The sequence below is a fragment of the Sphaerodactylus townsendi genome, linkage group LG06 (assembly GCF_021028975.2).
Source record: "Sphaerodactylus townsendi isolate TG3544 linkage group LG06, MPM_Stown_v2.3, whole genome shotgun sequence".
Classification (NCBI taxonomy): Eukaryota; Metazoa; Chordata; class Lepidosauria; order Squamata; family Sphaerodactylidae; genus Sphaerodactylus; species Sphaerodactylus townsendi.
The window spans coordinates 65,184,480-65,206,063 of record NC_059430.1 but is presented as its reverse complement, the minus strand read 5'-3'; the positions used below and the strand labels follow the sequence as shown (position 1 = coordinate 65,206,063).

General features: G+C 41.5%; 1 protein-coding gene across 1 annotated transcript in view; it reads right to left on the bottom strand.

The window, feature by feature from the left end:
• The window catches only part of NELL2 (neural EGFL like 2), a 137,892-nt gene extending 117,853 nt beyond the window's left edge, over nt 1–20,039 (bottom strand). Inside the window, exons 1-3 of the mRNA XM_048500307.1 lie at nt 19,478–20,039; nt 18,958–19,086; nt 5,852–6,002 (exon numbers count right to left, since the gene is read on the bottom strand). Coding sequence (XP_048356264.1) covers nt 5,852–6,002; nt 18,958–19,086; nt 19,478–19,532 — 335 coding nt within the window. The 5' untranslated portion in view covers nt 19,533–20,039. The remainder of the gene's footprint in view (nt 1–5,851; nt 6,003–18,957; nt 19,087–19,477) is intronic.
• Between the last annotated feature and the right edge of the window lie 1,545 nt (nt 20,040–21,584).

Here is a 21,584-nt window from a genome sequence, read left to right as displayed (position 1 = left end):
AGTATTCACAAGGCTGAGTCCTAGCAGAAAATTTGTGACAGCATAATATCATGTACCACCAATTAGGTTCCTTCCATACAGTCTCATAGTGAAACATCTATAAGGAGGAATGCACAACAAATTATCTGCTTGAAAGCTCTTTTCAGCATATTAAACAGCATTTAAACCAGGAGAAATGGAGCTCGGGGCAGATTCCAGGTTTTCCACCTCCCCATGGGCCCCTGCACCCCCTTCCCCTATGGGCCCTTGTGCTCCACTTACCTTAGCCAGTGGTGGTGCCTGGCGGGATGGGGCCAGGCAGGGGTGCCCGGCAATGGCCTTTGCCAGGCCTGGCAGGGTGGGGCAAGGGGGGAAGTAGGAGTGGTGTGTGGGCATGCAGTGCCTCCAGTTCCCATGCTTTGCCTGTGCACACTGCGCCACTGGAGCCTGGGCTGTGGGGTGGCTGGCTATCAAGGAGGCGGAGCAGGTCTCAGCCTGTCAGCCAGCCTGGTGGGCCATGGGTATGCTCTCCAGCTGCTGCCTGAGGGGCGGGCTGAGCCAGAGGGGGCAGTGCAGTGTGCAGGTCTTATCCCATGCCGCTGCAGTGCACACTGCACAGCCACCTCTAGCTCAGCCCGCCCCTCGGGCAGCAGCCAGAGCGTACACCCACAGCCCACCAGGCTGACCAATGGAGCAAGGCCTGCCCAGACAGCGAGCACAAATTGCATCCAGGCTAGAAGTGGGGAGCGATTTTCTGGGGGGCCCCCCACATGACTCAACAGGGGCTGCCCGGGGCTTGTCCCTGGATGTCTTTGTTGTAGCTACACTACTGACTTAAACTATTATGCTCCTTTGATAGAAGGGGAAAATATAGTTGAGGAATGGTGAGTTAACTGGTAAGACTGCTCATCTGTGATCACAGCTCTCCTACTAGTTGCAATAATCATTTAGCAGAACCAGGAGTGGGTCTCACTATGCAAACCTAAGATGTAGCACTCCCTTCACATTAATGACAAAGTTTTAATTGATCAAAACAAATTAGACAAACTCAGACCAAAGATGACACAGACTTCAGATTATATCAGAAAATGAATGATGAAAAGGAAATGATCATATTTACCTTGTTAAAGTATATAACTACATCCCTGGAGTGTAATAATACTCAGAAAATAATGGGTCAAATATTTGTTTGACATTTTAAAAGACCAAGCATATAATGTGCATTTAAATATTTCATCACAAACTGACAATTCTCCTTTGAAGCAAAAAAAAAAGCTGGTTGGTGGGATTCTAGAATTAAAAACTGCATAACTGAGTAAATATGGCTCCCCATAACAGCAAGTCATCATGGCATTGCGGCATGAGAATCAAAATAATCCAGGATAGCAAACATATTTTTCTAATATTTTAACAACACTGAAATATTCAGCATATGTTCCTCCCAAATTACCTCACCACTTAGTCTAATTTTGAATATACTTCAGTTGTCTTCAATTCTTAGTGTTCACCAGTCATCATTCTTACATTATCTCCACTTGAGTGATCTCACACATTTATATTGTCTAGATTAGGGTTTAATGTCAACTTACAATAACCTTGAAGCATACACTAATATATTTAGCTAAAGCCATTACATAGAGCAGTGGTGGTGAACCTATGTCACGGGTTTATTCAGATTATTCATTTTTCCAGCACTGCCACCTTCTGGTTCACCTCAGCTTGTGGCAAGCTGCCATTGTTGCCATAATTGCATCTCTGCTGCCATTGTTGCATCTGGTGTGGAGGAGGAGGAGTAGTTAGTTTTTATAATCTGCTTTTTTCTAACCACATCATGTGAGGTGGGTGGTGCTGAGAGAGCTCAAAGAGTGAACTGGCCTGGTCTGCAACTGGCCCAAGGTCACCCAGCAAATTTCATGCAGAGGAGTGGGAAAATGAACTCAGTTCACCAGATTAAAGTACACGGCTCTTAACCACTATACCACACATGCTCCAGATACAAATAACTTCAGATACGGACACAAAATTCCGCTAATGGAAAGTCCTGGTTAAATTTTTGAGTGAGTCACTACTCTGGCCTTGCGTCTTTCCAATCAGCCTCCAATGGGAAGCTATCAAAAATCAGGTGTGACTTACAGACTAAAGCTAGTCTGAAAAAAGCTTAACGCCTTGCCACCTTGCATAGCACCCCCATAGCACTGTGTTGGTATAGACTCAGTTCTACTGTTGTAGAAGCTAGAAATGGGTGGCACCAGCAACATGCCACAAGAGAAGCAGTGCTTTGTCAGTATTCTAAGCCTCCTCACCCATGCCCTTTCTGGTGCCATGTTACATTGCTGAAAACATTGCCATAGGTAGGAACCCACACTTAGAACTCCACAGGAGTGATAAAACTGCCAATCCAATCAATCTGTGCTCCATAGGCACAATGCAATATAGGTTACAAAGCCTGCAATCAATCACAGTTCTGCTATATAGAGCCCAAAAAGCATGTTAATCTCTCATATGCAGGGGAGGAACATGTATGGGGCTATCTCTCCCTAGACTCAGATCATGAGAGCACTAAAAGAAGTAAAACTGTTAAAGAAAATAGTAAATACTGCTCTTTTCAGAATACTTATAGATCCTAACACAGAAGTTGACCTCCCCACTCATCCAGTCAAAGATGCAAGGACAATATCAACTAGCTAGGTCTGCTTCAGACTTGTTTATTGTAAACTTTGATTAAGCCAAATATGAAAATAATATTTGCTAAAAAAAATCAAGACAGTGAGTTTCAGGGGATAAAGTTAACTGTTAAGAACTGTTAGATTTTATTCCAAATATGAAATCTAGAAATTTGTTTCCAAAATGAAGTTTTGAAACTCACATTTCTAGTTAAAGGCCTCAGGCTTTTTACTGCACTGAAAAATCCTTATTAATCTATGAAACATTGTAGACTTTAAGTGCTAGTAATAGCTAGTAATAAATTGTTTACTCATTTGAATCATAGAATCATAGAGTTGGAAGAAACCCCAAGGATCATCAAGTCCAGCCCCCTGCAATGCAGGAACACACAATCAAAGCACTCCTGTCAGATGGCCATCCAGCCTCTCTTAAAAAACCTCCAAAGAAGGAGATTCCACCACATTCTGAGGTAGTGCATTCCACTGTTGAACAGAGTTGAAAACTGACATGACATCAGGTGGAGATCAGGGGGGCGGGGCTGGGAGATCAGGCAGCTGGGCGGGAAAAATAAACTGGTTCTATTCCCGTGTGTTTGCACGGTAGTGGGTTCAATGCGGAATTTTTGGGGGGGAAATCATAAAATAGGAACTTTTTGAAAAGTCCGGGATGAGGGAAATATCACGGGACAAACCCCTTTTTGGATCGGGAACCGTGCAAACTTCTTGGCCAAACTGGGATTTTTCCCTTGCTAAACCCAGGATATTTGGACCATGCAGAAACAACCCTAGACTTAAAAATATTGAAACATCTTGCATAAAAATGATCGTCCTATTTACTCATTAACCCTGGTAGAAAGGTTATCCACATTATTATATTCCTTTTTAAAGAAAAGTATACACAGTTTCAGAACACTGGACTTTACACTTATTAAAATTCCACGAACTTTTCCCTTCATCAAGAGCATAATATTAATTAAGAAATCATGTGAAAGACAGAAGTTCACACTCATAGCTCAGGACTTTGGAAGAATGATACGTGACTGTCATTAATTTGTGTTCATTTAAGGAATCAATTATGTCACATTATCATACTATGTACTTAAATAGATTTTTTTTTAACGTTCAGCACAACTTGTATAGACAAGGTGTTTTCAGTAAATTACAAGCTGTATTCATACTCATGCTAGCATAGATACAGTCAATCCACACCATAGGAATCCAAGTTACTTTAGTAATCATTGCTACAAAATCACCACTGGTTGATAACTGAAATATTTTAAGACTATAATTTCTAATATTTTTCAATTATTACCATGCTCTAAAGCGCATACAGAACCTACGATCTCTCATGTTAATACACAGGACAATACACACTTAATTATGACACAACTCCTGTCATGGGGAGTGTATGTGTACCCTCCAAGAGGACAAAGATGTTTCCACACATGTTTATGCGCTCCATTGATTTGTACAATTTCCATTTCAACAAGCTAGGGAGAGAATTGTACAAATCAAATAGGCCTTTGTGAAATGCCTTCAACATGTGGTACACAACATTTGTGGAAAAAATTGGGACAAACACCCTTTCTATCATCATATGGGCTGCAGCCCAATAGCAGTGCAATCCTAAACAAAGTTAGACCTTTCTAACTCTGTTTAGAATTGCACAGTCAGTGTCTGAATTAGATAGAGATAGAATAAAACAGCTCCATCTAAAATACAGGACTGTGTGCTTTACAGGGTCAAGAAAGGAAGAACTTTAGAAAAAGAAAATCAGCAGAGCCAAAATTCAAAATCAGCTACTAAACTCAGATATCTCTAAATAACTACCCTTAGAGAACAGTCTCTCAACAAGGGAATCTGCCCTTCAGCCCTAGAATACAAGGAAGTGTTCTGATACATTTAACTGATTTATAGTGGATGAACCTAGATAATTACTTGCTTTACACACATGTCATGGGAGTAACTATGCTGGAGTATAACTCTTGCAAAATGCAATATAAACAGAAGGAAGACTTATGGCACTTCAAATCTTACCAAGTTTATTACAGTATAAGTTTTTGTGGAATACAATGCCCACAATTAGATCTAGCCTACCCAAACCTTGTTGTAATAAATATGTTAAGTCTTCAACAACCCATAGCACAAACTGCCCCCCCAAGGCTATTCATGAAAAATGCAATATATGTAACTGTTTCATTTAAAAGCAATACTCCATACAAATAAAACTCTACTATAGTAAAGGACAGGGGAAAATAAACTTCCCAATGGTCTAAATCACTGAAAAAAGAAGTACAATTTTTTATTAACATTATAATACCTCAGCTGTAAGAATTACATTGCTTTGTGGTTACCAAACCTATTGATTTCAATGAAGCATATGATACAGGGCTTTGGGGTTTGACTCATAAATATATATATTTTTCAAGATTTTTATTACAGTATCTTTTTAGAGCCTTATGTTGACAGCTTTAGCAGCTGAAAACAGTTGGCAACAGAACCGGCCAAGCAGCTTTAGCATTCTGATAACACCCTTTTTACCTGTGAGAGCAACTGTCTTGTCATATCATGAAAACATCATTCTCAAATGCCCTCATGTCTTAATGTTTTATACCTATCAAAGCGTTTTTTTCCTAAGCCACTACACTATTAATATACACTACACTACACTAAACTAACCTTGATGAACGTTCATTGTCCTGCAAAGATATAACAAACAAACAAACAAACAAACAAAAACCTGAGGAAACACACTGAGAAGTTTACATATGCTCTGAATTGATATAGGTCCACTGGCAGCAATGACAGGCTGATTTCATGCTAGATAAAAAAATGAGTCTCACAATTATATGAAAAGCCAATAGTGGAATATCTTTCTATGCCCTTAGCAGTAGGAGACATTTAAACAGTGACAGCTATGCCACTTTCTGTTGATGGATCTTAGCTTGTGGATTTCTACCCATTTACATTATCTACAGTCATGTGCACCACAGTAATTTCCAGATAATGCCATACACATCATGTCACAGTGTAACTCCCATTTCCAAACATAATAACTAAGAACTAAATCCAATCAGTTTCAACATAATTTGCCTCCAGGCAAATGTGCCTAGGATAACAACCTAAGTTAACTGTAAGTCTATATGTGGTTTATTTTAAGCATATTTCAATATACCACAAAAAGAAGAAATATAGATATCAGCACCCACCTGTGATCAAAGTGGTGAACAGAAAAGATAACTCCTGAATTTAAACGAGATTGTTTGAGTGTCACCAAAACTGTGAATTCATGTTTATTTCTTAGCTTCTGAAAAAACAGTTCAGCTTTCTCAGGAGATGCTTTCACACTTCTTGAAGTACCTAAAGAAAGAGAGAGAGGAAGTGCTACAATTTTACAAAAAAATATCCTAAATATCAAAGGTACATCAAGTGTGCATGTCCATATAATAATTGATTTTACAATTGTGATTTCTTGATAATGTAATCCTGCAGGACTCTCAATGATGTTTCAAACTTTAACATGGAATCACATGAGACAGTATATCTGCAGCACAATGGGTAAGGGCTGAAAATGCACAAGGAGCCGAGATCCATCAGCACAGCACCCCAGCTTTGTCTGACTGCTGCTGTGACAATGTCACATGGCAGGAAAAAATCAGCTCCCTAATTTTCCCTAGCCCAGGAACACACCTCTAAACCAGCCAAAAGTTATGGAATTCAAAACTACAGAATAGCCCACAGGTGCTTATACAACAGAACCGGCCAAGCATATACCCTCCAGGCACGGTCCAGTCTATAATCCCCTCAAAGAACAGGCATAGACAACAGCTGCAACCAATCACATCCAAGCAGGATGTCCCGTAGTCCCGTAGGCAGGTGTCCTGGCATGGGATTTTGTCTCAGAGGTCTCTGCCATGTGCATTTAGAGTGTGCAGCACTGCACTTCACTGCATTGAAAAGAACAAAGAGGGCACTTAGTACCACTGGGGCAATACTGGGACTACTGGTGGGATGCAAAAGAGCCCAAATTAGCTTGAGAGACAAGTGATGCTGGAATCATCCTGCACTCAGCAAATACATTTCAGTTCATTTTACTTGTTTATTATTTTATTTATTCATTCCGCTTATATTCCACCCTTCCCCTCACAGGCTCAGGGCTTCCAACATTTAATAAAACAATAAAATGATGTTAAACCACAGTTTAAAATTCCAGATGGTGACTAAAACCAGTCAGCCTTAAATATACTAAACATTCTAAACTTAGCATTCCAAAGTACAAAAACAGAAACAGAATAAGGGGGGGGGAGATGGGAGGGGGTGCAATTACATGGTGGAAATCATAGCTGCCTCAACCATACACCTGGTGGAACACCTCTGTATTATAGGCCTTGAAGAACTGCATCAGACAGAGCATTCCACCAGGTTTGGGCCAGGGCAGACATTTTTCAGGCCAGGAATCATCAGCAAATTATTTGCTGAGTGCAGTGTCCTTCTGGGAACATAATGGGAGACACAGCCCCATAGATATGATGGCCCCAGACTGTTTAGGGCTTTAAAGGTGAGCACTAGAACCCTGAACCTGATTCAGTTCTCCACCTGGAGCCAATACAGCTGGCCAAGCACTGGTTGGATGTGCATCTGCCAGGGGGTCCTACGAAAGAGTCGCTTTGTTGCATTTTGCACCAGTTGGATTTTCGGGGCAGGCCAAAAGGTGACCCTGCATAGAGAGAGTTGCAGTAGATCAGTGTACGACCCGAGCCTCCATAGATAGGGATGCATCAAAGATCACACTGAGACTCCTGAGGGTTGATGCCAGGGTTAACTGCACACCATTAAGAGTCTGAATTGACAGTTCCCATCCGCACACACGCAGACACCCCAGTTCAGTCACAGGACCTCCATCTTAGATGGATTTACTTCAACAAAGCTTCCAAGCAACTAGCCAAAATCTCTAGGGCAGAATCTGGATGACCGCCTATCAACAGATATAGCTGGGTGTCATCTGCATATTGAACAGAACAGAAACACTCTTGAACAGAAACAAAGCTCCATTTAGATGAAAAGTCATCTAGAGGCTTCTCCCTATGGTGTGGGAAACAGAAGGCCCTTTTTAGCTCATATTTTAAAAACAGAGCCAAGCCATTCATCTCAGGAAAGCAAACAACAATGTATCTATAATCAGAGCTCAAGGAGGCAGAATTATTTTTACAGGTAAACTATAGATGGTTGCTAGTGAAGTAGCAGTACAACAGCTATAAATGAAAATGTTTCTGTATCTACAATTGAGATACATATAATTCTTTTATTCTGGCTGTCCTTGAGCTGTCAACATAATTTTTGAAATGTTCTATCCACTGTATTCAACAAACTGTTGGTGAAAGTTAAATTGTGACACTTGCCTTCTAAAGTAGTATTTTATGAATTAATGAAAACCTCTGCAGCCTTTGTACCTTTCTACAAATGGGTAGATTTTCAAAACATTTTGAAGAAGTCAAACCTGAACAAATTATTATGAGCATTTTATTATATTCAAATTATTACATGCAATGTATATTGTACAAAGCCTAAATCAGATCCTGTTAATGAACAGATATCTGCTAAGAGCCCCCAACAATTGTAGACATCCTTGGAAATTATAATTTAGAGAAAGGAAATTATAATTTAGAGAAAGGATAGACAGCGAACTCTAGAGAACATACAGGCAAAACATTAGGAGCAAAAACTACCAGACCCTGACTAGACAGCCCAGAAAACCCACAACAGCCACCAGAGAATGTGGTTTTAGCAGATCCCTCCACTGAGAAGAAATCCATCAGTAGATTCACCCCCGCCATTTCAACCTCTGAGGTTGCTTCCCTTCCAGCACCCACAGAGTACTCCTCTTCAGTATCTCCTGCAGCCACATGCATCCTGACTTCACTGATGCACTAATCTCAAAGTGTTCATAAATATGCCAAGACAATTGCCAGTATCATTTTGTGAGCTAATATGTCCTAAGAAGGCTGGGCTGTAGCCACATAACTTCCTACACCAGTATTTTGGCAAGTTGTTCCTGAGAATGAGGCTACTTTAAATGGTCAAACTTCTTAAAAACAAAAGTGCAGGATTCTAAAAGTATGCGGACTCATCATATTCCTAACATTTACTTCCTTCCAGTGGAATCCCAGTGAAAATAAGAATGTCTAGAATCACAGCCAGAGAAGTTCTTTTTTTGTGCACACCTCAACCAAATTGGTTTCTGAATGCACATAATCAGCTTTTAAAAGCTTCAACTATAAATCAGTTCTAAGTGTAGATTTGTTGAACAGTCAATTTAATTTTAGTTACTTGTGAACAGCTGTTACACTTCACAGTCTTGGGAACTTTGTAAAGGAAACTTCAATCTTTACAAGCATGCTAAAAATCTCAAAATCCTAATAAAGCAACAAATTAATGGATGTTTTACTGTACTATTAGAATCACTGACTGAAAATGTTTTTCACAGTATCCAGAGCTATTGTGTTCAATTTTTCCTATTGTACCAGTACCTTCACAAAAGGACATGAGATATAGACAATCAAAATTCAGATTCTCTCTAAGTATGTTCTCCTAGGCAGCAGTATACATTGCTGTACATGGCAATGACCATGAAGAAAATAGAAGATAGCACTGAGTAAGTATTTACTGCAGGAAAATGCCTTACTGTTCTTCTTCTTGGTTTCTGCAAAAAAAAAACCCTTTACTTCTTTAATCATAATTTTCATTCATATTGTATAAAAGACACCAGAAATAAAGCAAGTCCAGATACAAGAAATTACAGGACTCCTATACCTTTAATAAATGCATAGAAGATATATTTAAGCATACACAGTTGTCCCAACCACAACTTTCCACATAGCAGTTTTGACTGATTGCGAGTCAGCGTCAGACCCCACCCCTCAAAGAAACTCCCAAAAATCTCCCAGAATGGGCCCCAGTACCACAAGGTGGGCTGCCGATGAAAAGCTTCTCATGTCCACCGCTATCAAGGGGCCACCTCTGCCAATGCCACCACCTCCCGAGTTGCCCAGAGAAGGTGAATAGCTGCCACCACACACAAATCACCCAAACAACCTGCAGCCCTGTCTCTCCCATTTTACATGGTTTTCCACATTGCAGGGGGTGCCACGCCCCTAACCCCAGCGAGAGGGACTGCTGTACACCTTTTAGCATTTACTCTACATAGCTAAACACATTAAAAGTTATCTCTATTATAATGAAAAACATCTATTGTAACCGTATGGCCAGTTTGAAATGGTTTGTTAGTACAGTCTACTATTATGGTCCTCACCATCACAAAATGGCTGTGTAGCCACGGACATATTCACATGACTTTAAAATGCTAATATCTATTTAAACCAACTTTAATGAGTACTTACATGTACTGAACATTTATGGGTGATTCTTCAGCTTTTTTTTACCACACTGCTTTACCTAATTACACATACACATGCCTATCCAATCTTAGTTCTGATGTTGATGTTCTGGAGTTAACATTCAACATATTCTCAAGGAACAGCAGCAATTGACTGCCTTTGAATTATATAATCCTTCCATCAGATTCCGCCATGGCTACTCAGCTGTATCAAATTTATCATGTGCATAATGTTACTAAACTCAGCCAACTACATGAATTTTTAGCACCAAATTATATTTTGATTATTCCTATTTACTTGTTTTAAACCAATGGTTCAAGATTCATAATTTTAAGACACTGTTGACCAGCTTGGAACTATCAAGATCTGAATTCTAACACATATCATACAAACACCAACATTTAGATAATCAGAATTCATTTGACTGACAGAATGTTTTACAAAGATGAACACGAATTCTTCTCGTACACAAATCCATTATTTATTTATAATTTATTTATATTTATAACCCGCCCTTCCCCAGAGGCTCAGGGAAGCATTTACAACAAGATCAAAACCCATATAAAATACAATACAATGAAACAGATCTAGTCAACAGATAAAAATAGATGGCAACAAAACCCACCCCCCTTCCCTCTGTACTCAAAGGAGGCCAAGGCAGAGCTAGTGTATTTACAATCTCCCCAGCTGGCTAGGTGGAAAGGCTTGATCGAACAAGGTTGTTTTACAGGCCCTGCAAAAGTCCTGTAGGTCCTGCAGGGCTCTAACCTCCTTAGGCAGCTTATTCCACCTTGGAAAAGACCTGGCCCTTGTAGAGGCCAGCCGGATGTTTCTGGGGCTAGGGACCTCTAGCAGGTACACCTCCGAAGAGTGGAGGGTCCTGGAGGGGCAATATGGGGAGACGCGGTCCCTCAGATATGCAGGTCCAAGACCGCTCACGGCCATGAAGGTTAAAACCAAAACTTTGAACATGATCCAGAACTCGATCGGCAGCCAATGAAGGTGGTATAGGACTGGGGGGATCCAGTCCTGACTAGCTGTCACTTGCCTAGCTGTCACGTGCTGAATGAGTTTAAGTTTCTGGATCACATTCAGAGGCAGGCCCGCGTAGAGCAAGTTACAGTGATCCTGATGTAAATGGTAAAAAGCCACTCGGGCCATCTGGGCAACCTGGCCCTCCAGCGATAACACCGGGTCCAGGATCACTCCCAGACTACAGACGGTCGAGGCTAGATGTAAGGCCTCGCCATCCAGCATAGGCAAGCAAAAGTCCCCCAGCCTCTCCCCACAATCCAACCACAGGACTTCCGTCTTTGCTGGATTCAACTTCATTAGCTCCCTCTTTTACAGCTATACTTGCCTATACATATTTATACTATCAAAAAAAATTCCTTCATACATGTCCCTCCAGAAAAAGCCTCTTCCCCTGAGCCCAGGAAAAAGCATTGAATGGATGGTGGTATAAAAGGACCTCTGCCTGAAAGCTGCTGCCAGTCTGAGTAAGCAATACTGACTGATGGATCAAGGGTCTGATTCAGTATAAGGCAGATCCAGTTCTCTACTTACACAATTACTAGTAATTGTATTTTGCTTCTGAGAAAGAACAGGATAAAGGATCTTTGTATCAGTATAAACGCAGATGTGGAAGCTACCATTTTAAGCTTTACCTATTAGTATAGTATCTGGGCTGTCTGCATTGTATATAAAGCATATTTTGCATCACTTGCCTCCATTGGTGTATTTTGTTTTGAACACAGGCTATCTGTCCTTGTCTGTGGCTGATTACTTACATCCAGAGATGTTTGTGCCCTTTGCAAACCCCCATTTATCTGGCTCTCCCAAACCCCTTCCTCATAAATTCTAGCAACATCTCATTCTCCTTCAACAGTAAGCTTATTCTGAACACATAAGCTATCTTCCACTTTTCCTTGCCTTTGTATTTATATATGACTTTCTCCCTATTGAAGTTCATCCACCTAGTTAGCATTTTTTCAGCACAATATTACATTAAATTGGCAGTAGTGTCTTCATAAAAGGCAAACAATGTGCATCAGCAACTATTACCTTTTTTCCCCTTAAGCACAGGAAACTGATTTAGCCAAGAGTATCTTCCAAACATATTATTATGTTTGCATGGAGTACAGTAAAATCTGACCATCAGTTGTCCATCAAACACTCTACTCTATCCTGCCAAAATAAAAAGGTGACACACAAGGCCCACCTTGTCATATTTTCCGAAGGTATAATTATTCAACTTAAGCTACTAGCACCACCATCAGAGGAAAAGAAATTCATGAAGAATAGTCTGGGTTATAATTCAAGGCTTCTTTCAAAATATGCCTCATCTTTTGCTATTTTTACATTTCCAATTCTCACGAACAAAAAGCCATAAAATAACATGGAAATTGAGTTGTAAATAGTTGCAAAAAATTAGCATATAATTCTGTATAAGAGGTGAGTTTTACATTAAAGCCATAACCTCCATGAATTTCCCATCATGAACCTCCCACAATTCAGCTTGATGGCATTCTATGACTCTTAAATGAGGCCAATAATGTACACATAAACATTTAACATTATTTGTTTATTTATTTCAACTCAACATACAAGGAAACTCAGGATTTAATTTGTTCCAGGGCTCACCAGCAGTTATATCAGGCATTTACTTTCCACACCATGGCTAAACACCACAGAGATGTATTACTTTATTTTAGTTTGAAAAGAATATTTCATTTCATTTCACAACCTTTATTGGCATAAGAAAGTCATAAATACAATTAAAAACATAGCTAAGAACATATGAAAATAACCCCACATAAAAATTTGGCCACAACCTTCAGGACCACATTATTCTTACTATTTAAAAGAAATATTATTTTTTTGTGAATCAGTTGCCTTCATGTGGAGACTGTCTGGCCCTCCAATATATTTGCCATTGGAGGAGGTGCTGGCTGTACAGAGGAAACTCCAAATTGGGAACCATGAGCCTCATTGTATAAATCAGTAGACAACAAGAGAGCTGTAGAAAAATTTGAACGATTTGTCATATCACTGATTTCCTTTTGATCTTCCATTTCCACCCGAGGTTGGCCACAAGGGGAAGATGTCTTTATGGTGCACTTCATATTGGATAGGAGGCTTCCTTTAAGTGATTCCAGTCTTCCAATAATTATCTGGTCCAATATCTGCAGTTGTTCAAAGGATTCTCTAACATTGTCCTCTAGAACATCATTCTCCATCCACTGAATATCCTCCAGTTCTTCTACTCCTACGTGATGTTCATTAAGAAACCAGGGTGGCTCAGTTCTGATATTCGTTAGCATATTATGTTTACCAATTATGTTTCTCCCAATTAATGGAACAATATTTAGATTTTTTAAAATGTGCACTGGATATAAACCCCTTTTCATGCAAGAGCTGGAATTTGTCTTAAAAGTTGTTGTGGGATGGTTTCTGATTAAAATGTAAGAATAAGTCTTTATGGTGCATAAGAGTAATTGGTATCATCAAGTCTTTGTACAGATACTAGATCTATTTAGCTTGGGTTCTTTTTCAACAGAACACTACAATGGCATATGGCCAAGTCTAGAGAGATCCAGGAGGCACAAAGATTTTGATAGTTAAATACCCTAAAGTGAAACTTTGTTGCCATCAAGCATCAAACTTTGGGTGAGTTCCTTAAATATAATCTCCACAGTATTTCCAATAAGGTTGCTAAGGCTGCGCAAGACCTCCATTTCAGTTGACAAGGGGTCCACAAATTTGGAGCTTGTATTCACATTACTCTTTGAAGTAGAAAACAAGGGAGCAAGGGAATCATTCGACGCTCCACATCAGTACTACCAATGGCAGCTTGAAGAGGTTTGTTTAGTCTCACCCTTTTGTTAGTCGCAGTGGTGTATTTGCCTAGGGACAAGGGGTACCCCTTGCCCCTGAGTCCACTCTTCTGGTCACATGGGGGGTGCAAAATTGGCCCCCCATGTGATCAGGAATACAACAGTGGGGGACGGAACCAGGCGCCCTCAACCCTGCCCATGTTGATGACACATGGGCGGGGTCAAGGGCACTTGATGACAACAAGGCAGCAGGACTTCCTAGCACCCTCAACCTCGCCCATGTCATCATCAACATGGGCAGGGTCCAGGGAGCCCGGTTCCACCCCCTGCACCACCCCTCCGAGACAATTTGTCTTCAGGTGCCATTTACTCTTGGTATGCCTCTGGTTAGTCCCCCTACTGTCCTTAATTAACTGAATGGGATCATAGTTGGAGCCTTCCTCCTCATCCAAAAAAGAAAAGCAGTTTTCTACAGGTAATGCAAATTCTTTCTAATAACTTTTCTGTTGTGTTGCAGGGTTCATAGGCCCCAAAAGGTCGCCAATCTTAAGTTGTTTAGCAGAAGGAGGAAGGTTTACCTCTTCTCGGTCACCCTGATGCTTTTTATCACCCATTCTTAGACTGGGATGTTCCCAGGGGAGGTTTTGATTTATCTTGATAGAATAGTAAAATAAAGCAGTTATTATTACTGCAGTGAAAATTCTTTCTTTTCTTTTCTCCAGGACAGAACAAGGTAGCTGTAACTTCATCCCCAATTAACTGACTGTTGAGCTAAAGCTCACAGCTCATCACAAAGATTAATAAGAGACGATTTCTTCACCCCCTCAGCTAAAGCTGATATAAACACCCAGTTCCTCATTCATTACTTTAATTCCATCATAAAACATACCATTAGACTGGCCCAAGGTCACTCACAATTCTGTGCCAGTTGTTATAATTCATTATTCATTATTCTGTTTCAATGAGCACTTTTTTTCCACAGAAGTAACTAAGATTAAAAAAATACTTTGAGCTAGGAGTTCCAGAGTTGCAAAACTGTGAAGAAACCATAAAACTGTCTTCAAGTGCCTACTCTTCTTTCTTGATAGTCTTACAAGCCCATTAATATTTTGATTGCTATCGCATATGACCAATAAATACTTAAAAGTAATTCATTTACATTTTACATATTCTCAGTAATTTCTATTTATATTGGAATGTAGGAAGAACTGGAAATTCTATTGGTTGTGTGGAATGATAAAGAGTAGCTAAATCACTTATAACTACAATGCATTAAGAAACTTGATAGCTTTCAAGACCGCCTCCTACACAGATAAGAGGGAGCTTAGGAAGATTATTATTCAGTGTTTTGCAATGGTTAATTTTAAATGGAAAAGGGTTTCATTTTTCTTTTTCTGGTATACTTGGTTACTCCCTATGAGCAGCATAACTAGGACAAAATTTAACACAGAGAGTGAAGAATATTTCAACTTTGTCCATTCTGCAACTTTCTCCTACAAGTTTTATGGTTATTTGTCTGGTACAGTGGGAAGACAAATTTATGAACACAACATAAGAGGCTGTTTCAAAAAAAATGAAAGGACAAAGATAAAAACAATATGCCAACTGTAACACAGTAATAGTAACATAGTAATAGTAACTACATATTATAGATATACAGCCCAATCCAAAGGGTGTGAGTCAATGCAAGCTTGTGTATGCCCTTCTCACTGGCACATTTGGCAAATGTGCTGGCAGGGTGGGCTATCTGGGAGGAAGACAGCATCGCTGACCTCAGCAGCAGCCAACCCAGAAGGGCATTCCACCCTGTGTTGATTGGACCCCTGCATGGGGAGGGGCAGACTGGGGTGTTCCCAGGGTAGTAGCCAATAATAGTCAGCTCCCAACTGGGCTTTTGGGCCACAGGCACTGCAGCCAGTGCCCTGGACTTATGCCACCCAAAAAAGGTGATACAAGTCCATTCAACCCCATGGAGGGCTTTTGGCTATGTGAGAAGGTTTGTTGTTGTTCCTGCTTCCCTGCACTGGCCAAAAGCCCTCTGGAGGCAGCAGGGTGACACAGTGGGGGCATCACTTCCTGCTGCCTCAGCCTCTGGATGGGGCTATTAGTGCTGAACAAATTGGTCTATTCATGTTTTATTTTTTGTCAGCAATATGTGCCAGGAAGAACCATTTGGGAAGCCAATAGCTGTTAAGTTCCGTCGTATATCATAGTGACAGTTTAAATACATTCCTTGGTGTTCTGTACCAACTTTGTACTTTAACATAGCCTACCATATACTTTCAGTCCAACTGAGCTTTTTATTTTATTGTTTTTCCTGAAATAATCAAGTATAAATATTGAAACATTTTAACTGATAAAAAGAAATCACTGTTTTCAGAATTTCCAGACTCTACCATCTAATGCACAGTCTCTTTCTATTGCTCAACGTTTGTTTCCTCTCTATCAGATATTCAGCTTAATTCACCACAGTAGAAATTAAATACAGATTTTTGCAATTACTGATCTTTCCTTGATTCTTCTGACTTTTTAACCACCTTTCCATCCAGATCAATGTAGTGATCACACAACAGACACTGAAATATGCTTCTACATGTTGCTTACTGCTTAGAGTTCTGTTGTTTCGTTATTTTATTTAATAAAAATGGTCAGTGGAACTTCTTACTGCAAAATTCACCCAAGTCAGAAAGACCTCTCACTTTTGATAATTCATTTCCATTAAGTACCTTTTTATAAACAAAGACTATGGGTTCTAAACAGTTTTTTCCTATGCTTATTATGTCACTGATTTACTGATATTTAGCTTTTCTGTAGTTTGATGCCAAGAAAAGTTAAGAACTTGCATATCAGATTCAAGTATTGTTTTGTATGATTTTGTAACAAAATGGCACTTTCATGCTAACCTTCAGTGCTTCAGCAAACTTCATTCATAACATAAAATCTAAATATCTGAGAAATTTGAGGAGAGAAGTAACTCTGTGGTACATCTATTCTGCATGCAGAAGGCCTCATATTCAATCTCAAGCAACTCCAGTGAAAATCATCAGGTAGTAGGAGACTTCAGCCTGGACACCTTCTGCCAGTCGCAACCATACTACATTTCCCCCCAATTCATCTACACCTTTCCAACTGGGAATTATTCAGGAGGCTAAGACATACAAATATGGATATGCACATATGCTTCTAATAATCAAGATACTCCCCAGAATCACATTCTAGGAACTGTCTTCTTTATTTGTGTACAGAGGAGGCCTGAGTTTGTAAAACGGGTTGTTCAGTATTTAACTGTGCCTCCAAGGGTATGAGAACTGAAGGGCTAAGACAGTTGTATAATAGATGGCATCACTATTACTGGGTTGTGATTTTTTAGGCAGAGCATAATATTCTATTTGCATTTAATTTCTCCAAGGTGTCACTTCTCTCATTAATGTTAGTCTCATAATGTTTCTGAATGCAAAAAGACCCTTTACATTGCCCCTGTTCTTTTTTTTTTTACACACAACGTCTCTTTTTGGGGGGACAAAAGGGGCAAGATGCCCCAATATTAGACAATTTTATAAAGTGTTTGTTTATATAATTTTTGACAAAATACTCCTCTAGCCATTGCCCTGCCTCTGTATCAAGCTTAGCTATCTCCAGTGGGCAGAAATCAAGATCCATCGTTGCTGGATACAAATTAGCATAGTGTAGAAGATAGAGTGCAATAAAATCTCATTAAGGAATCTTGAGGCAGTCACAAATTCTCACTCTCACCTCCCTTATAGAAGTTTTGGAATAAAAATTAAGGAATAACTATATATGTTGCCCTGTCCTCTTTGAAAAATGGAAGACAAGATAAAATCTTCAGAAAATTCAATTTGCGGGACTGTCATCCTTTTTTAAAAAACCTATTGCTTAAGTTCAATTTACAAAGTTTTGAACTGTTCATGGTACTAACATCTAAACTGCAATAATCTCATATTTATAATCATACCTGTTTTAGATTTTCATTGTATAGAGAACCCATACATTTATATGTCTGCATTCAGTGATAATGATGAGGACCTTTCTGTTTAAAAATAGCATGTTCTCCCTTTCAAAGGGTGTCCTCAGGGTCTTTCTATGATAATGGCCATAGCGACACACTCTGGTCATACTAGAGAACACCACCTTAAACTCAACCCGCCAGTAACTACAGTCAGCATTTAATACATTCCAATTCAGAAGTTAAAACCAACATTTTTTTTTAGATTTTTCCTTATATTACAACTGGTTGAAAAGGCCACTTTCACTATTTGAAGCAGAAAATATATTCATTCAAGTATAACTTACATTCCTAGCCAAACAAATGGCACCATAAAGCAATCCTTTGTTTTGTAAATGCAAAACAGTTACCTGCAAGAAGATATTTCAAATAAACATGTGTGTTCAAATCTCATTCAAAATTAAAAATTTGTATTTATGAAATTGCTCTATGAGAAATATTTCTTTTATAAAAATTAAAGACTTTTTCTGGAGCTTATATTATTATTTTTCCTTTTACTAAACAAAACTACAAGTGCCTTTACAAAATCTTGATATGAAACTGGTTTCTTAATTAACAGATTGTCAAGTCTGTGCGTACATCAATGCTTCATGCTTTTAAAAAAAACCCCAGCTTCTATAGAATTCCAGAAGACAATTTTTGTAACACTTTGTTTTAACCATCTTCTATTGTTATGGGCTCTACATTTCAGAGTTTAACCTGGCACCATCACCCCAAAATAAAAAGCCATTTCAATTACTCTGTTGATTATTCAGGATTCCCCAGCCTGACAAAACAAGCCATCTGCCATCAGCTCTCCTGCTGACCATTAATTAAAGGCCTATCAATCAAAAGAAGAGCTAAGAGCAAGGGGGAGGAAGAAAGAGAAACTCTGGTGCTTAAGAGATCTGGGAAGAGGTTTGCTGAGCAAATGGACTGTCTTCCATCATGAGCCAAGAGGAATCCTGTCTGCCCACACGTTAATGCAAAAAGTTCAGTCAAATGCATTTGCCAGCAAATTCAGGAATTATTCAGGTGGACTCGATTAACCCTGCCCAGTGAGCAGGCAAAACAGATGTTACCTTGGAAGAAGAAAGCTTTGCTCCCGTTGTGCAGTCCCTGCACTTGCAACACGCCAGCCACAGAATCTCCCAGTTGTAACTCGGTCAGCACGTCGATCTGCACCGACGGGTCCACGCCAAACCCTAGAACTTGATCCAGAACACAGGAATCACACCCCTAGACACCTAAGTGTATTCCCCCTCCCCTTTTCTACCCACCAGCAGCTTTCCCCCTCCCTATTCTTCCAGTAAACGGTTCAGGTACTTCTTGCGATCAGCCGCGTCAGCTAGTCCTATTTCAATGACCTACTTTAACACAATCCATTCGTAAAGTTCGGATGTGCTTCTTTCCTCCCTCCCCCCCCCCTTTTTAAATTTTGCACCTGGAAAATGAGCTTCTGGAAAGAGGCGGTGGCTCCCTCCGTGCCCAAAGATGCCCCGGGAAATAAGGATCGTGCATAGAAAGGGCTTTTCTTTCCAGGTCTTCGGTTTGCAAGAGGCTCGGAGGGGAAGGCTCCTTTATTGTCGATCGCACACTTACCTGAAGCCAGGCTGAAAAGCAAGCACAAGGCGCTTAAGCAGACCCGGGGCTCCATAGCGCAAGAAGAGACGGGCGATCAATCCATAATCCTCAACAACGGGATGGGCGGAAAATCGACCTCGAAAGCCACCAGCCGGCTGCTCTTGGGCTCAGCAGAAAGCCGGGCTCCAGCTGGTCAGGGGACCGGGGGGACTCGCCGGAGCCATCCTCCTCCTCCTCTTCTCCTCCTCCTCGAGGGCGCAGCAAACAGCAGCCCGAAGCCAGCAAGCTGTGTCGGGAATCCGCCCGGAATGGCGCCAAGCGAAAGGCAACGCGCGGGGAAGCCGGCAGCTCCTCGGTACGAACCTGTTGGAAACAGACGGAGACAATGGAGGGCAAGAGCCGCAATTACTCCAGCGAGGAAAAGACCGAGCTGCCAAGCAGCCTGGCTAGCTTCCCGCTCAGGGCTCCGTCTGCAACCCTGGCCGCCGTTACCCAGAGCGGTATCAGCAGCTGTAGCTGCCCCCGGCACCGCTGGAGCTGGAGGCTGGTTGGCTCCTCCTCACCAGCAGCCCCAGAAGAGAAGTAGACGGCTTGGAGGAGGGGGCGGGCTGGGGCCAATGATGCCAGGCCGGTGGGCGGGAAGGCGGCTCCTTCGACAGGCAGGCAGGCAGGCAAGCAGGTGGCCGCCCTCACTCCCGCCCTCCCAGGCGTGCTTGTCTCCTCCGGCCGAGATCGCAACGAGAGACCGGCGAACGGCGCTGGATCTCGTTTCGGCGAGGAGGGAAGCCCTGCGCAGGAACCAGGCGCACCGCGCGCTCATTCCAAGGCACCTCGCCCGCCTCCGCCCAAGGGCGCGGGGACCAGTGGCCGCAGTCACCGTGGGGAGGGGGGAGATGCGCCGGAAGCCCCCAGCGCTTTAGTGATACGGACTTGAGTTTTGGTGCATCCCGGCTCAGAAAATCAGAGAGACGCCCCGTAGTCTCGCAGAACTATTCTGAGAAAGGTTTCGACAAGGATTAGCCTGCTAAATCATCCAGTGCCTCGGAGTCCAAGCGTAAGGGCTACACGCCCAGTGGGATTTACGCTTGTATGTTGGTCGGGTACCCCTGGGAATGACGGAATTTCCATAGTTGGAAACCCCAGTTGATTCAGCCACACGTTTGTCCACCAGTTATCAAAATTCGAAGGGGGTAGCTCTTTTAATGGGTGGTCTTTCAGGCGCTCTAGATCCACGTGCTGTAGGCACCCGAGGTGCTGTCCTGGCCCCCGCCCTTAGAACAGCAGTTGCTTCCTCCTCCGACCGCGTAGGCTGCCAGGATGGAGAGAAGCGCCATCGAGCAGTCGACGGAAGGAAAAACCGCGTGAAGCAAGCAACTAATTGATGGCAAATCTGGGGTGACAAGAAAAGGAACACTGGGGTTGAAATGCTGGGGCGGGAAAGAGCTTAAAGGATGGAATAATTCCGACCGGTCTGGTTTATAAACCGAGAGGTAAAATGGACTGAAAAAGTGCAGACTGTAGGTGCTTTTAAATGCTCCACTTTGTTTAAAAAAAAGTGCAAACAAGAGATTAGCAAAACTAACTGAAAGCATATACCCCTTCTCCTTACATGTCGTGGTGGAACTTTTTAACATAATGGAGCCTTTAAAAATGTGATGCTGCACCTGCAACACCTATGGTCCATTCTGTCATTTCAGTCTCTTGTCTGGTGAAACCAGGCACCAAGTATTCCACAGACTATGGCAAGGCAAGCCTTGGATGCATCCTATACCCTGTTCAGGATAAAGATGACACCAGATTTGTGAATTAATCTGCCATTTCCTGGACCGTCTTTGTTCTAGAATGTTCCATTTGGATCCTAGTGCCTACCTAGTTCTGGCTCCAAGGCACTAGGACCCAAGCGGAGCATTCTAGAACAAAGATGGTCCAGGAAATGGTGGATTAATTCTCAAATCTGGTGTCATCTTTATCCTAAACAAGGTATAGTACTGGTCATGTTCCAAATGCATCTTCCTCCTCCTCTCCCTCCCAACCTCCCTTGCACCAGCCCAGAGGGGGTGGGGGGTGCATGACACACTGGGTGCGCACCCCTGTGGGGGTGTGGCGGGTGCGTTCTGGGATGGGA